The following is a 19,905-nucleotide window of genomic DNA, read 5'->3' on the forward strand; positions in this document are numbered from 1 at the left end:
TTTTTTTATATATATATATATTGTTGTTTGGATGTTAATTTGGAAATTTTAATTTTAAAAGCCATTATAACGAAGTCTTTGTGTCCCAAATGGCTCCCTATTCCCTATATAACGTACTACTTTCAACCCAGAGTAGATTATAGTACACTACACTAGTACACTACACTAGTACACCAAATAGGGGAAACGGTGCCAACCAATGACGTGCGTCAACCCTGGATTGCTGATGTTCTGTTCGTGGCCTATGAGAGGCTTTGAAGAAGCATTCCCCCAGTACGAATGGAATTCTAGATTATTTCAATAAAATGTTGCTAGGACAATATTACATGTGTTTTAAGTATGTATTTGTTGTCATGGGGACAGTAACATTAGTATAAAGGATTTTATTTTTTTTAAGACTTTATTTTTTTGCAATTTTTTAGTTTTATGTTCACATATAATTTAACAGTATGCATTAAGGTGTCTGTCATATAATATACTTGGCAAAAACAAATGTAGACGCTAATAACTAAATGCATTGTTATAGCTTCCAAAATATTTGTTACAATGGAGGGGGACCATGAAGATGGCTGTGTGGTGGCTTCAATGGAGACTGGTCAATGTTCTTGAACTCAGGAATCTGAATATCCCGCCTATGGAATGCCTCAGTGGCCAGGGAGACCATGTCTTCATCAGACGCTGCTGAACCCAGCCGTCTGATTGGCTTACACGGAAGGTGTAAGGTTTTTGTATTTTATGCACTGAGTACGGCGCCCCCTGTCAGTCATCCAGGGTTTTACACACATCATTGGTGCCATCCAGTATTAATAAAGTCCCCCTGAATTCCTTTTCACTCGTCTGATAAACTCATTCAACTGTGATGCAGCATTTTATTGGTGTTGTCAAATAGTTGCGTTAAAAAATATATATATTGTTCAAAGTTTATTTTGATATTTTCAAGGGGGTTTTCTATGTAAAATAAATAAATAAATAAATAAATAATGTAAATATGATATAACATGATTTAGTTGGTTTTTGAATCCTGAATCCCACAGCTATAGTAACAGACTCAGTTAGACAGTTAAATACATTTTGTGTCCCAAATGGCACCCTATTCCCTATATAGTGCACTACTTTAGACCAGAGCTGGCACCCTATTCCCTATATAGTGCACTACTTTAGACCAGAGCTGGCACCCTATTCCCTATATAGTGCACTACTTTAGACCAGAGCTGGCACCCTATTCCCTATATAGTGCACTACTTTAGACCAGAGCTGGCACCCTATTCCCTATATAGTGCACTACTTTAGACCAGAGCTGGCACCCTATTCCCTATATAGTGCACTACTTTAGACCAGAGCTGGCACCCTATTCCCTATATTCTTGGACAGGTCGCAGTTGTAAATGAGATCTTGTTCTCAACTAGTCTACCTGGTTAAATAAAGATGAAATAAAAACATTTTTTAAATGTAGTGCACTACTTTTGACCAGAGCTGGCACCCTATTCCCTATATAGTGCACTACTTTAGACCAGGGTTGGCACCCTATTCCCTATATAGTGCACTACTTTTGACCAGAGCTGGCACCCTATTCCCTATATAGTGCACTACTTTAGACCAGGGCTCAGTAGTATACTATATAGGGAATAGGGTGCCATTTGGGCTGTACACATTGTTCTCTGTTGATAAATCTACTCTTGTGAAACAACTTGTCAGTCAGCCAATGTACATTTTATATATTTATTTATATATTTATATATTTATTTTATTTGTGTTCCTTTTTGTTTTTGTAGAAATCTCTCCTTCAGATTTCTGAGAAGGTAGGCAACTACATCACCCACTATAATAATCCCTTTTTTGGTCTTCATTTGATATTTACAGATTATATATATATATATATATATATATATATATTATTTGCATCCCAAATGGCACCATTTCCCCTATATAGACCAGAGCCCCTGGTCAGAAGTAGTGCATTATGTAAGGAATAATGTTTCATTTGGGAGGCAACCGAAATTCTCCCCCTCGTTTGGTGTTTCGTAACGCTTTTTGTTTTGATTTTCCCTGTGCCTTGACCTCTGACCTTTACCCTCTCGATTCTGTGGCTGGCCCCTTTTTTTGCCGTTGGTTTTGAGTGAAGTGGGTTTTTTGTTGTTGCTTTGGTTACTAACGTTACACCACCACCACCCCCCCCACCCCCCAGTATGGTTGGAAAATCGTATCTAAAATTGTCTGGTTTTCCAGAAATCCCGGTTGCAGGATTTCTAGAATCAGCAGGGGACAATCTCCAGTGAATCCTCAACCCTGGAATTGGGGAAAACCAAGGAATTTTGGAAACCTTTTCTCACCTCATCCCTCTCATCATCCTCTCACCTCATCCCTCTCATCATCCTCTCACATCATCCCTCCCTCCCTCCATCATCCTCTCACTTCATCTCTCTATCCATCTCATCTTCTCTACCTCATCCCTCTATCCATCATCCTCTCACCTCATCCCTCTCTGTGTGAGCTGACCCTTTGTGTCCGAGAGAGTGAGTGTGTAAATAGAGAGTAGGTGTTGGAGGAATAGAGGGAACACCCGGTATCAGATTACACCTACCTCAAAATAGGAAGTGATGTCACTGGTTTGACGGGATATGATGTCATCTCTTCTGTTAGGGAGGTTGCTCAGCTAGCGCCGGGTGTTTTTAGGTACGGATTGAATCTCAAAAGAGCACCCTAGTACACAAGTACAGTACACAACAACTGATCAAACCCCTATGGGTCATATGAGAGACAATCACCTAACCTGACCCTGTACACACTCTCCTTTAATTCACCTCATACCCTGGCCGGTGCTGATCACTGACCAGTGATGGAAAAAGTACCCAATTGTCATACTTGCGTAAAATTCAAGAAAGATACCTTTTTTTAATGAAAAATCACCCAGTGAAATACTACTTCAGTAAAAGTATTTGGTTTTAAATATACCGAAGTATCAAAAGTATAAATCATTTCAAATTACTTATATTAAGCATACCAGACGGCACCGTTTTTAAATGTATTTACAGATAGCCAGGGGCACACTCCAACATGCAGACATTTACAAATGAAGCATGTGTGTGTTTAGTGAGTCCTCCAGATCAGAGGCAGTAGGGATGACCAGGGATGTTCTCTGTTTAGTGAGTCTGCCAGATCAGAGGCAGTAGGGATGACCCGGGATGTTCTCTGTTTAGTGAGTCCTCCAGATCAGAGGCAGTAGGGATGACCAGGGATGTTCTCTGTTTAGTGAGTCCTCCAGATCAGAGGCAGTAGGGATGACCCGGGATGTTCTCTGTTTAGTGAGTCCTCCAGATCAGAGGCAGTAGGGATGACCAGGGATGTTCTCTGTTTAGTGAGTCCTCCAGATCAGAGGCAGTAGGGACGACCAGGGATGTTCTCTGTTTAGTGAGTCCTCCAGATCAGAGGCAGTAGTGATGACCAGGGATGTTCTCTGTTTAGTGAGTCCTCCAGATCAGAGGCAGTAGGGATGACCAGGGATGTTCTCTGTTTAGTGAGTCCTCCAGATCAGAGGCAGTAGGGATGACCAGGGATGTTCTGTTTAGTGAGTCCTCCAGATCAGAGGCAGTAGTGATGACCAGGGATGTTCTCTGTTTAGTGAGTCCTCCAGATCAGAGGCAGTAGGGATGACCAGGGATGTTCTGTTTAGTGAGTCCTCCAGATCAGAGGCAGTAGTGATGGCCAGGGATGTTCTCTGTTTAGTGAGTCCTCCAGATCAGAGGCAGTAGGGATGACCAGGGATGTTCTCTGTTTAGTGAGTCCGCCAGATCAGAGGCAGTAGGGATGACCAGGGATGTTCTCTGTTTAGTGAGTCCGCCAGATCAGAGGCAGTAGGGATGACCAGGGATGTTCTCTGTTTAGTGAGTCCGCCAGATCAGAGGCAGTAGGGATGACCAGGGATGTTCTCTGTTTAGTGAGTCCGCCAGATCAGAGGCAGTAGGGATGACCAGGGGTGTTCTCTGTTTAGTGAGTCCTCCAGATCAGAGGCAGTAGGGATGACCAGGGATGTTCTCTGTTTAGTGAGTCCTCCAGATCAGAGGCAGTAGGGATGACCAGGGGTGTTCTCTGTTTAGTGAGTCCTCCAGATCAGAGTCAGTAGGGATGACCAGGGATGTTCTCTGTTTAGTGGGTCCACCAGATCAGAGGCAGTAGGGATGACCAGGGGTGTTCTCTGTTTAGTGAGTCCTCCAGATCAGAGGCAGTAGGGATGACCAGGGATGTTCTCTGTTTAATGAGTCCTCCAGATCAGAGGCAGTAGGGATGACCAGGGATGTTCTCTGTTTAATGAGTCCTCCAGATCAGAGGCAGTAGGGATGACCAGGGATGTTCTCTGTTTCGTGAGTCCTCCAGATCAGAGGCAGTAGTGATGACCAGGGATGTTCTCTGTTTAATGAGTCCTCCAGATCAGAGGCAGTAGGGACGACCAGGGGTGTTCTCTTGATACGCATGTGAATTTGACCATTTTCCTGTCCTGCTAATAAGTATTCAAAATGGAGTGAGTACTTTTGGATGTCAGGGAAAATATCTCTCTCACACACACACACACACACACACACACACACACACACACACACACACACACACACACACACACACACACACACACACACACACTGTTGCAACAACACTTTCACAGAAGACACCTGGGTTTTTCCACGTTGGGTTATGATGTTTACGTTTAAATGTCAGTGTGATGACACTTTACACCACCAGGGGGTGTAATTTAGCAGGTTAGGCAGAGTGACTGCTCTCTCTGCTGGTGAAGATTAGGAACAGCAAACACATGTTTTATTGGAGCAGAGAGTAATGGGCCAGCATTATTATATAGATGTTATATTATATCTATATTATATCATTATGTCTATATTATGTCATATTTTTATTTATTTTATTTAACCAGGTAGACCAGGTGAGAACAAGTTCTCATTAACAACTGCGACCTGGCCAAGATAAAGCAAAGCAGTGCGACACAAACAACAACACAGAGTTACACATGGAATAAACAAACGTACAGTCAATAACACAATAGAAAAGTCTATGTACAGTGTGTGCAAATGTAGTAAGGAGGTAAGGCAATAAATAGGCCATAGTGGTGAAATAATTACAATTTAGCAATTAAATACTGGAGTGGTAGATGTGCATATAATGAATGTGCAAGTAGAGATACTGGGGTACAAAGGAGCAAAAAATAAAAAACAATATGGGGATGAGGTATGGGCTATTTACAGATGGGCTATGTACAGGTGCAATGATCTGTGAGCTGCTCTGACAGCTGATGTTTAAAGTTAGTGAGGGAGATATGAGTCTCCAGCTTCAGTGATTTTTGCAATTAGTTCCAGTCATTGGCAGCAGAGAACTGGAAGGAAAGGCGGCCAAAGGAGGAATAGGCTTTGGGGGTGACCAGTGAGATATACCTGCTGGAGCGCGTGCTGCGGGTGGATGCTGCTATGGTGACCAGTGAGCTGAGATAAGGCGGAGCTTTACCTAGCAAAGACTTATAGATGACCTGGAGCCAGTGGGGTTGGCGACGAATATGAAGCGAGGGCCAGCCAACGAGAGCATACAGGTCGCAGTGGTGGGTAGTATATGGGGCTTTGGTGACAAAACGGATGGCACTGTGATAAACTGCATCCAATTGGTTGAGTAGAGTGTTGGAGGCTATTTTGTAAATGACATCGCCGAAGTCGAGGATCGGTAGGATGGTCAGTTTTACGAGGGTATGTTTGGCAGCATGAGTGAAGGATGCTTTGTTGTGAAATAGGAAGCCAATTATAGATTTGATTTTGGATTGGAGATGCTTAATGTGAGTCTAGAAGGAGAGTTTACAGTCTAACCAGACACCTAGGTATTTGTAATTGTCGACACATTCTAAGTCAGAACCGTCCAGAGTAGTGATGCTGGACGGGCGGGCAGGTGCGGGCAGCGATCGGTTAAAGAGCATGCATTTAGTTTTACTTGCATTTAAGAGCAGTTGGAGGCAACGGAAGGAGTGTTGTATGGCATTGAAGCTCGTCTGGAGGTTTGTTAACACAGTGTCCAAAGAAGGGCCAGAAGTATACAGCATGGTGTCGTCTGCGTAGAGGTGGATCAGAGATTCACCAGCAGCAAGAGCGACATCATTGATGTATACAGAGAAAAGAGTCGGCCTGAGAATTGAACCCTGTGGCACCCCCATAGAGACTGCCAGAGGTCCAGACAACAGGCCCTCCGATTTGACACACTGAACTCTATCTGAGAAGTAGTTGGTGAACCAGGCGAGGCAGTCATTAGAGAAACCAAGGCTGTTGAGTCTGCCGATAAGAATACAGTGATTGACAGTCAAAAGCCTTAGCCAGGTCGATGAATACAGCTGCACCGTATTGTCTCTCATTGATGGCGGTTATGATATCGTTTAGGACCTTGAGCGTGGCTGAGGTGCACCCGTGACCAGCTCGGAAACCAGATTGCATAGCGGAGAAGGTACGGTGGGATCCGAAATGGTCGAAGACCTTAGAAAGGCAGGGCAGGATGGATATAGGTCTGTAGCAGTTTGGGTCTAGAGTGTCTCCCCCTCTGGGGGATGACCACGGCAGCTTTCCAATATTTACATTATGTCATTATCTATATATCATCTCTATTATATCTATTAAAGTATATCATTATTATATCATTATCTATAAAATTTTGTCATTATCTATATATCATCTCTATTATATCTATTAAAGTATATCATTATTATATTATATCTATACATTATATCATTATCTATATATCATGTCATTATTATATCATTTTTTTATTTAACCTTTATTTAACTAGGCATGTCAGTTATTCCCCTCTATATTTGATCTATGTTATATCTATATATCTTATGATATTTCTATAGTCATTATTATATCTATATATCTATATTATCTCTTATCTATGTTATATCATTATTATATCTATGTTATATCTATACATCTTATCTATATTATATCTATGTCATTATTATATCTACATATCTATATGTCATATCTATATTACATCTACATATCTATGTCATTATTATATCTACATATCTATATTATTTATATATGTCATTATCATATCTATATTATATGTATACATATCTTATCTATATGTCATTAATATATCTACATATCTATATTATTTATATATATCATTATTATATCTATACTTCTCTTATCTACAGTGGGGAGAACAAGTATTTGATACACTGCCGATTTTGCAGGTTTTCCTACTTACAAAGCATGTAGAGGTCTGTAATTTTTATCATAGGTACACTTCAACTGTGAGAGACGGAATCTAAAACAAAAATCCAGAAAATCACATTGTATGATTTTTAAGTAATTATTTTGCATTTTATTGCATGGATGGATGGGGCAGTTAATACAGGTAATGAGTGGAGAACAGGAGGGCTTCTTAAAGAAAAACAGGTCTGTGAGAGCCGGAATTCTTACTGGTTGGTAGGTGATCAAATACTTATGTCATGCAATAAAATGCAAATTAATTACTTAAAAATCATACAATGTGATTTTCTGTATTTGTGTTTTAGATTCCGTCTCTCACAGTTGAAGTGATAAAAATTACAGACCTCTACATGCTTTGTAAGTGGGAAAACACTGCCGATTTTGCAGGTATCAAATACTTGTTCTCCCCACTGTATATGTCATTATTATATCTACATATCTATATTATTTCTATATGTCATTAATATATCTACATATCTATATTATTTATATATATCATTATTATATCTATACATCTCTTATCTATATGTCATTATTACATCTACATATCTATATTATATCTACATGTCATTATTATATCTATATTATTCCTATATGTCATTATTATATCTATATTACATCTATACATCTCTTATCTATATGTCATTATTATATCTACATATCTATATTATTTATATATATCATTATTATATCTATACATCTCTTATCTATATGTCATTATTACATCTACATATCTATATTATATCTACATGTCATTATTATATCAATATTATTTCTATACGTCATTATTATATCTACATATCTATATTATTTCTATATGTCATTATTATATCTATATTACATCTATACATCTCTTATCTATATGTCATTATTAAATCTACATATCTATATTATATCTACATATCTATATTATATCTATATGTCATTATTATATCTACATATCTATATTATTTCTACATGTCATTATTATATCTATATTACATCTATACATCTCTTATCTATATGTCATTATTAAATCTACATATCTATATTATATCTACATATCTATATTATTTCTATATGTCATTATATCTACATTATATCTATATGTCATTATTATATCTATACATCTCTTATCTATGTCATTATTATATCTACATATCTATATTATTTCTATATCTACATATCTATATTATATCAACATGTCATTATTATAACTATACATATCTTATCTAAATGTCATAATTATATCTACATATCTATATTATTTCTATATCTACATATCTATATTATATCTCCATGTCATTATTATATCTATACATCTCTTATCTATATGTCATTATTATATCTACATATCTATATTATTTCTACATATCTATATTATTTCTACATATCTATATTATATCTCCATGTCATTATTATAACTATACATATCTTATCTAAATGTCATAATTATATCTATATTATATCTACATGTCTATTTTTAACTGCTATATGATTTATATTTGTTCAGTATAAAAGGAAGTATTTAGTCGGTGCTCAGTTGAATTTGTCGGTTTGCCAGTCTGCATGTCGTGTCTCTATGGCTCTGTTTTTTCAGTCATACACTACCGGTCCAAAGTTCTAGAACACCTACTCATTCAAGGGTTTTTCTTTATTTTTACTATTTTCTACATTGTAGAATAATAATGATGACATGAAAACTGAAATAACACATATGGAATCATGTAGTAACCAAACAAGTGTTAAACAAATCAAAATATATTTGAGATTCTTCAAAGTAGCCACCTTTGGTGACAGTTTTGCACACTCTTGGAATTCTCTCAACCAGCTTCATCTGGAATGGTTTTCCAACAGTTTTGAAGGAGTTCCCACATATGCTGAGCACTTGTTGGCTGCTTTTCCTTCTCTCTGCAGTCCGACTCATCCCAAAACATCTCAATTTGGTTGAGGTCGGGGGATTGTGGATGCCAGGTCATCTGATGCAGCACTGCATCACTCTCCTTCTTGGTAAAATAGTCGTTACACAGCCTGGAGGTATGTTGGGTCATTGTCCTGTTGAAAAACAAATGATCGTTCCACTAAGCGCAAACCAGATGCGATGGCGTATCGCTGCAGAATTTTGGTTTACTACATGATTCCATATGTATTATTTTATAGTTTTGATGTCTTCACTATTATTCTACAATGTAGAAAATAGTAAAAATAAAGAAAAACCCTTGAATGAGTAGGTGTTCTAAAACTTTTGACGGTAGTGTATGGCTCTATTTTCTTATCTAATATATTGTTCATTCTATCCGTCCTCTGTTATCTGTACATGGCTGTGCTGTGTGTGCAGGTTTAGAGGGCTAGTCTGACTAGGTGCAGCAGTGTAATGCTGTTGGAGAGACTATTTGACCCACTTTCCCTCCTTCCTTCCCTCTTCTTTAGGCACAGGACTCATACTCCCCTACATTCCAGACCAAACCATTCCAGACCAGACCATACCATTCCAAATTAAACCATTCCAAACTAAACCATCCTATTACAAATTAAATCATTAATCTAAACCATACCATTCCAAACCAAACCGTTCCAAACTAAACATCCCATTCCAAACTAAACATCCCATTCCAAACTAAACATCCCATTCCAAACTGTTCCAAACTAAACATCCCATTCCAAACTGTTCCAAACTAAACATCCCATTCCAAACTGTTCCAAACTAAACATACCATTCCAAACTGTTCCAAACTAAACATCCCATTCCAAACCGTTCCATAATAAACATCCCATTCCAAACTGTTCCAAACTAAACATCCCATTCCAAACTGTTCCAAACTAAACATCCCATTCCAAACCGTTCCATAATAAACATCCCATTCCAAACTGTTCCAAACTAAACATCCCATTCTAAACCATTCCAAACTAAACATCCCATTCCAAACTAAACATCCCATTCCAAACTGTTCCAAACTAAACATCCCATTCCAAACTAAACATCCCATTCTAAACCATTCCAAACTAAACATCCCATTCCAAACTAAACATACCATTCCAAACTGTTCCAAACTAAACATCCCATTCCAAACTAAACATCCCATTCCAAACTGTTCCAAACTAAACATCCCATTCCAAACTAAACATCCCATTCCAAACTGTTCCAAACTAAACATCCCATTCCAAACTAAACATACCATTCCAAACTGTTCCAAACTAAACATCCCATTCCAAACTAAACATCCCATTCTAAACCATTCCAAACTAAACATCCCATTCTAAACCATTCCAAACTAAACATCCCATTCTAAACCATTCCAAACTAAACATACCATTCCAAACTGTTCCAAACTAAACATCCCATTCCAAACTAAACATCCCATTCGAAACCAAACCGTTCCAAACTAAACATCCCATTCCAAACCAAACCGTTCCAAACTAAACATCCCATTCCAAACTAAACATCCCATTCCAAACCAAACCGTTCCAAACTAAACATCCCATTCCAAACTAAACATCCCATTCCAAACTAAACATCCCATTCCAAACTAAACATCCCATTCCAAACCAAACATCCCATTCCAAACCAAACCGTTCCAAACTAAACATCCCATTCCAAACCAAACTGTTCCATAATAAACATCCCATTCCAAACTAAACATCCCATTCCAAACTAAACATCCCATTCCAAACTGTTCCAAACTAAACATCCCATTCCAAACTAAACATCCCATTCCAAACTGTTCCAAACTAAACATCCCATTCTAAACCATTCCAAACCAAACCGTTCCAAACTAAACATCCCATTCTAAACCATTCCAAACCAAACCGTTCCAAACTAAACATCCCATTCTAAACCATTCCAAACCAAACCATTCCAAACTAAACATCCCATTCCAAACTAAACATCCCATTCCAAACTAAACATCCCATTCTAAACCATTCCAAACCAAACCGTTCCAAACTAAACATCCCATTCCAAACCAAACCGTTCCATAATAAACATCCCATTCAAAACTAAACATCCCATTCCAAACTAAACATCCCATTCCAAACTGTTCCAAACTAAACATCCCATTCCAAACTAAACATACCATTCCAAACTGTTCCAAACTAAACATCCCATTCCAAACTAAACATACCATTCCAAACCATTCCAAACTAAACATCCCATTCCAAACTAAACATCCAAACCATTCCAAACTAAACATACCATTCTAAACCATTCCAAACTAAACATACCATTCCAAACTAAACATACCATTCTAAACCATTCCAAACTAAACATCCCATTCCAAACTAAACATACCATTCCAAACTGTTCCAAACTAAACATCCCATTCCAAACTAAACATACCATTCTAAACCATTCCAAACTAAACATACCATTCTAAACCATTCCAAACTAAACATCCCATTCCAAACTAAACATACCATTCCAAACTGTTCCAAACTAAACATCCCATTCCAAACTAAACATCCCATTCTAAACCATTCCAAACTAAACATCCCATTCCAAACTAAACATACCATTCCAAACTGTTCCAAACTAAACATACCATTCCAAACTAAACATCCCATTCTAAACCATTCCAAACTAAACATCCCATTCCAAACTAAACATCCCATTCCAAACTAAACATCCCATTCCAAACTAAACATACCATTCCAAACTGTTCCAAACTAAACATCCCATTCTAAACCATTCCAAACTAAACATCCCATTCCAAACTAAACATCCCATTCCAAACTAAACATCCCATTCCAAACTAAACATACCATTCCAAACTGTTCCAAACTAAACATCCCATTCCAAACTAAACATCCCATTCCAAACTGTTCCAAACTAAACATCCCATTCCAAACTAAACATCCCATTCCAAACTGTTCCAAACTAAACATCCCATTCTAAACCATTCCAAACTAAACATCCCATTCCAAACTAAACATCCCATTCCAAACTGTTCCAAACTAAACATCCCATTCCAAACTGTTCCAAACTAAACATCCCATTCTAAACCATTCCAAACTAAACATCCCATTCCAAACTAAACATACCATTCTAAACCATTCCAAACTAAACATCCCATTCCAAACTAAACATACCATTCCAAACTGTTCCAAACTAAACATCCCATTCCAAACTAAACATCCCATTCCAAACTGTTCCAAACTAAACATCCCATTCCAAACTAAACATCCCATTCTAAACCATTCCAAACTAAACATCCCATTCCAAACTAAACATCCCATTCTAAACCATTCCAAACTAAACATCCCATTCCAAACTAAACATCCCATTCTAAACCATTCCAAACCAAACCGTTCCATAATAAACATCCCATTCCAAACTAAACATCCCATTCCAAACTAAACATCCCATTCTAAACCATTCCAAACCAAACCGTTCCAAACTAAACATCCCATTCTAAACCATTCCAAACTAAACATCCCATTCCAAACTAAACATCCCATTCCAAACTAAACATCCCATTCCAAACTAAACATCCCATTCTAAACCATTCCAAACCAAACCGTTCCATAATAAACATCCCATTCCAAACTAAACATCCCATTCCAAACTAAACATCCCATTCCAAACTAAACATCCCATTCCAAACTGTTCCAAACTAAACATCCCATTCCAAACTAAACATACCATTCCAAACTGTTCCAAACTAAACATCCCATTCCAAACTAAACATACCATTCTAAACCATTCCAAACTAAACATCCCATTCCAAACTAAACATACCATTCCAAACTGTTCCAAACTAAACATCCCATTCCAAACCAAACCGTTCCAAACTAAACATCCCATTCCAAACCAAACCGTTCCAAACTAAACATCCCATTCCAAACTAAACATCCCATTCCAAACCAAACCGTTCCAAACTAAACATCCCATTCCAAACTAAACATCCCATTCTAAACCATTCCAAACCAAACCGTTCCAAACTAAACATCCCATTCCAAACCAAACCGTTCCATAATAAACATCCCATTCCAAACCAAACATCCCATTCCAAACTAAACATCCCATTCCAAACTAAACATCCCATTCCAAACTAAACATCCCATTCCAAACTAAACATCCCATTCCAAACTAAACATCCCATTCCAAACTAAACATACCATTCTAAACCATTCCAAACTAAACATCCCATTCCAAACTAAACATCCCATTCCAAACTAAACATCCCATTCTAAACCATTCCAAACTAAACATCCCATTCCAAACTAAACATACCATTCCAAACTGTTCCAAACTAAACATCCCATTCCAAACTAAACATACCATTCTAAACCATTCCAAACCAAACCGTTCCAAACTAAACATCCCATTCCAAACTAAACATCCCATTCCAAACTAAACATCCCATTCCAAACTAAACATCCCATTCCAAACTGTTCCAAACTAAACATCCCATTCCAAACTAAACATCACATTCTAAACCATTCCAAACTAAACATCCCATTCCAAACTAAACATCCCATTCTAAACCATTCCAAACTAAACATCCCATTCTAAACCATTCCAAACTAAACATCCCATTCTAAACCATTCCAAACTAAACATCCCATTCCAAACACAACATCCCATTCCAAACACAACACAACATCCCATTCCAAACTAAACATCCCATTCTAAAACATTCCAAACACAACATCCCATTCCAAACACAACATCCCATTCCAAACACAACATCCCATTCCAAACTAAACATCCCATTCCAAACCATTCCAAACTAAACATCCCATTCCAAACACAACACCCCATTCCAAACACAACACAACATCCCATTCCAAACACAACATCCCATTCCAAACTAAACATCCCATTCTAAACCATTCCAAACTAAACATCCCATTCCAAACTAAACATCCCATTCTAAACCATTCCAAACTAAACATCCCATTCCAAACCATTCCAAACTAAACATCCCATTCCAAACTAAACATCCCATTCTAAACCATTCCAAACACAACATCCCATTCCAAACACAACATCCCATTCCAAACACAACACCCCATTCCAAACACAACACAACATCCCATTCCAAACACAACATCCCATTCCAAACTAAACATCCCATTCTAAACCATTCCAAACTAAACATCCCATTCCAAACTAAACATCCCATTCTAAACCATTCCAAACTAAACATCCCATTCCAAACTAAACATCCCATTCTAAACCATTCCAAACTAAACATCCCATTCTAAACCATTCCAAACTAAACATCCCATTCCAAACTAAACATCCCATTCTAAACCATTCCAAACTAAACATCCCATTCCAAACTAAACATCCCATTCTAAACCATTCCAAACTAAACATCCCATTCCAAACTAAACATCCCATTCTAAACCATTCCAAACTAAACATCCCATTCCAAACTAAACATCCCATTCCAAACTAAACATCCCATTCCAAACTAAACATCCCATTCTAAACCATTCCAAACACAACATCCCATTCCAAACACAACACCCCATTCCAAACACAACACAACATCCCATTCCAAACACAACATCCCATTCCAAACTAAACATCCCATTCCAAACTAAACATCCCATTCCAAACACAACACCCCATTCCAAACACAACATCCCATTCCAAACTAAACATCCCATTCCAAACCAAACCGTTCCATAATAAACATCCCATTCCAAACTGTTCCAAACTAAACATCCCATTCCAAACTAAACATCACATTCTAAACCATTCCAAACTAAACATACCATTCCAAACCGTTCCAAACTAAACATACCATTCCAAACCGTTCCAAACTAAACATCCCATTCCAAACTGTTCCAAACTAAACATCCCATTCCAAACTAAACATCACATTCTAAACCATTCCAAACTAAACATCCCATTCCAAACTAAACATCCCATTCTAAACCATTCCAAACTAAACATCCCATTCTAAACCATTCCAAACTAAACATCCCATTCCAAACACAACATCCCATTCCAAACACAACATCCCATTCCAAACACAACACAACATCCCATTCCAAACTAAACATCCCATTCTAAAACATTCCAAACACAACATCCCATTCCAAACACAACATCCCATTCCAAACACAACATCCCATTCCAAACTAAACATCCCATTCCAAACCATTCCAAACTAAACATCCCATTCCAAACTAAACATCCCATTCTAAACCATTCCAAACACAACATCCCATTCCAAACACAACACCCCATTCCAAACACAACACAACATCCCATTCCAAACACAACATCCCATTCCAAACTAAACATCCCATTCTAAACCATTCCAAACTAAACATCCCATTCCAAACTAAACATCCCATTCTAAACCATTCCAAACTAAACATCCCATTCCAAACTAAACATCCCATTCTAAACTAAACATCCCATTCTAAACCATTCCAAACTAAACATCCCATTCCAAACTAAACATCCCATTCTAAACCATTCCAAACTAAACATCCCATTCCAAACTAAACATCCCATTCTAAACCATTCCAAACTAAACATCCCATTCCAAACTAAACATCCCATTCCAAACCAAACCGTTCCAAACTAAACATCCCATTCCAAACTAAACATCCCATTCTAAACCATTCCAAACCAAACCGTTCCAAACTAAACATCCCATTCCAAACCAAATCGTTCCATAATAAACATCCCATTCCAAACCAAACATCCCATTCCAAACTAAACATCCCATTCCAAACTAAACATCCCATTCCAAACTAAACATCCCATTCCAAACTAAACATCCCATTCCAAACTAAACATCCCATTCCAAACTAAACATACCATTCTAAACCATTCCAAACTAAACATCCCATTCCAAACTAAACATCCCATTCCAAACTAAACATCCCATTCTAAACCATTCCAAACTAAACATCCCATTCCAAACTAAACATACCATTCCAAACTGTTCCAAACTAAACATCCCATTCCAAACTAAACATACCATTCTAAACCATTCCAAACCAAACCGTTCCAAACTAAACATCCCATTCCAAACTAAACATCCCATTCCAAACTAAACATCCCATTCCAAACTAAACATCCCATTCCAAACTGTTCCAAACTAAACATCCCATTCCAAACTAAACATCACATTCTAAACCATTCCAAACTAAACATCCCATTCCAAACTAAACATCCCATTCTAAACCATTCCAAACTAAACATCCCATTCTAAACCATTCCAAACTAAACATCCCATTCTAAACCATTCCAAACTAAACATCCCATTCCAAACACAACATCCCATTCCAAACACAACACAACATCCCATTCCAAACTAAACATCCCATTCTAAAACATTCCAAACACAACATCCCATTCCAAACACAACATCCCATTCCAAACACAACATCCCATTCCAAACTAAACATCCCATTCCAAACCATTCCAAACTAAACATCCCATTCCAAACACAACACCCCATTCCAAACACAACACAACATCCCATTCCAAACACAACATCCCATTCCAAACTAAACATCCCATTCTAAACCATTCCAAACTAAACATCCCATTCCAAACTAAACATCCCATTCTAAACCATTCCAAACTAAACATCCCATTCCAAACCATTCCAAACTAAACATCCCATTCCAAACTAAACATCCCATTCTAAACCATTCCAAACACAACATCCCATTCCAAACACAACACCCCATTCCAAACACAACACAACATCCCATTCCAAACACAACATCCCATTCCAAACTAAACATCCCATTCTAAACCATTCCAAACTAAACATCCCATTCCAAACTAAACATCCCATTCTAAACCATTCCAAACTAAACATCCCATTCCAAACTAAACATCCCATTCTAAACCATTCCAAACTAAACATCCCATTCTAAACCATTCCAAACTAAACATCCCATTCCAAACTAAACATCCCATTCTAAACCATTCCAAACTAAACATCCCATTCCAAACTAAACATCCCATTCTAAACCATTCCAAACTAAACATCCCATTCCAAACTAAACATCCCATTCTAAACCATTCCAAACTAAACATCCCATTCCAAACTAAACATCCCATTCCAAACTAAACATCCCATTCCAAACTAAACATCCCATTCTAAACCATTCCAAACACAACATCCCATTCCAAACACAACACCCCATTCCAAACACAACACAACATCCCATTCCAAACACAACATCCCATTCCAAACTAAACATCCCATTCCAAACTAAACATCCCATTCCAAACACAACACCCCATTCCAAACACAACACAACATCCCATTCCAAACACAACATCCCATTCCAAACTAAACATCCCATTCCAAACCAAACCGTTCCATAATAAACATCCCATTCCAAACTGTTCCAAACTAAACATCCCATTCCAAACTAAACATCACATTCTAAACCATTCCAAACTAAACATACCATTCCAAACTAAACATACCATTCCAAACCGTTCCAAACTAAACATCCCATTCCAAACTGTTCCAAACTAAACATCCCATTCCAAACTAAACATCACATTCTAAACCATTCCAAACTAAACATCCCATTCCAAACTAAACATCCCATTCTAAACCATTCCAAACTAAACATCCCATTCTAAACCATTCCAAACTAAACATCCCATTCCAAACACAACATCCCATTCCAAACACAACATCCCATTCCAAACACAACACAACATCCCATTCCAAACTAAACATCCCATTCTAAAACATTCCAAACACAACATCCCATTCCAAACACAACATCCCATTCCAAACACAACATCCCATTCCAAACTAAACATCCCATTCCAAACCATTCCAAACTAAACATCCCATTCCAAACTAAACATCCCATTCTAAACCATTCCAAACACAACATCCCATTCCAAACACAACACCCCATTCCAAACACAACATCCCATTCCAAACACAACATCCCATTCCAAACTAAACATCCCATTCTAAACCATTCCAAACTAAACATCCCATTCCAAACTAAACATCCCATTCTAAACCATTCCAAACTAAACATCCCATTCCAAACTAAACATCCCATTCTAAACTAAACATCCCATTCTAAACCATTCCAAACTAAACATCCCATTCCAAACTAAACATCCCATTCTAAACCATTCCAAACTAAACATCCCATTCCAAACTAAACATCCCATTCTAAACCATTCCAAACTAAACATCCCATTCCAAACTAAACATCCCATTCTAAACCATTCCAAACTAAACATCCCATTCTAAACCATTCCAAACTAAACATCCCATTTCAAACTAAACATCCCATTCTAAACCATTCCAAACTAAACATCCCATTCCAAACTAAACATCCCATTCCAAACCATTCCAAACTAAACATCCCATTCTAAACCATTCCAAACTAAACATCCCATTCCAAACACATCCCATTCCAAACACAACACAACATCCCATTCCAAACACAACATCCCATTCCAAACACATCCCATTCCAAACACAACACAACATCCCATTCCAAACACAACACAACATCCCATTCCAAACTAAACATCCCATTCTAAACCATTCCAAACTAAACATCCCATTCCAAACTAAACATCCAAACCATTCCAAACTAAACATCCCATTCTAAACCATTCCAAACTAAACATCCCATTCCAAACTAAACACCCCATTCCAAACTAAACATCCCATTCTAAACCATTCCAAACTAAACATCCCATTCCAAACACATCCCATTCCAAACACAACACAACATCCCATTCCAAACACAACATCCCATTCCAAACACAACACAACATCCCATTCCAAACTAAACATCCCATTCTAAACCATTCCAAACTAAACATCCCATTCCAAACTAAACATCCAAACCATTCCAAACTAAACATCCCATTCTAAACCATTCCAAACTAATCATCCCATTCCAAACTAAACATCCCATTCCAAACACAACATCCCATTTCAAACACAACACAACATCCCATTCCAAACACAACATCCCATTCCAAACACAACATCCCATTTCAAACACAACATCCCATTTCAAACACAACATCCCATTCCAAACTATTCTAAACTGAACATCCCATTCCAAACTATTCTAAACTGAACATCCCATTCCAAACTATTCTAAACTGAACATCCCATTCTAAATCAAACCATCCCTCTGTTCTAATCTATTAGTTCATAAACATTTCAATCATCATGAATAAATCTTTAAAATGCCCCTACTCCCCTTAAATTTTTTCCCTCCCTGGTGTGGTTTTATGCTACAGGGCGTTCTGTACTGATACACAAAGCCACTATGTTCTGGAATAGGAATGGGTTCTGGAATAGGAATGGGTCCTGGAATAGGAATGTCAACGTGTGTGCTTGTGGAGGATGGTACTGTGCTTAGTGGTGTTGCTAGCTGTTAAACTAACATTTTGTAGCCTATTAGCCGTTAGCTCCGAAGACTAAACTTGTGTTGATTTTTCTTGAGGAGTCCGTATGAGGGAGAGGGTCAGGATGAGGAAAGCAGGTGAGACTCAAACCAACCATCCCTCAATCAATCAATCAATCAGACCTAATCAGTAAATCTCGGAGGGATAGATATGATTGGATTAAAGGGTGATTTGGTAAATTTATTTGGTAATTGGTTGACAAACCTTAGTTTTAACCAATTAGGGATGTAGTTTCTGAATGTTAGCGAATGGGTGTGTGTGTGTGACGTAGGC

The 19,905-nt window shown here is 37.8% G+C and overlaps 1 protein-coding gene across 1 annotated transcript in view; it reads left to right on the forward strand.

Annotated features, from left to right (window-relative positions):
* Positions 1-19,905, forward strand: part of mark2b (MAP/microtubule affinity-regulating kinase 2b) — a 71,899-nt gene that overhangs the window by 48,769 nt on the left and 3,225 nt on the right. Inside the window, exons 14-15 of the mRNA XM_036989237.1 lie at positions 1,773-1,799; positions 19,674-19,709. Coding sequence (XP_036845132.1) covers positions 1,773-1,799; positions 19,674-19,709 — 63 coding nt within the window. The remainder of the gene's footprint in view (positions 1-1,772; positions 1,800-19,673; positions 19,710-19,905) is intronic.

The sequence above is a fragment of the Oncorhynchus mykiss genome, chromosome 9 (genome assembly GCF_013265735.2).
Source record: "Oncorhynchus mykiss isolate Arlee chromosome 9, USDA_OmykA_1.1, whole genome shotgun sequence".
In the NCBI taxonomy this organism is placed as follows: domain Eukaryota; kingdom Metazoa; phylum Chordata; class Actinopteri; order Salmoniformes; family Salmonidae; genus Oncorhynchus; species Oncorhynchus mykiss.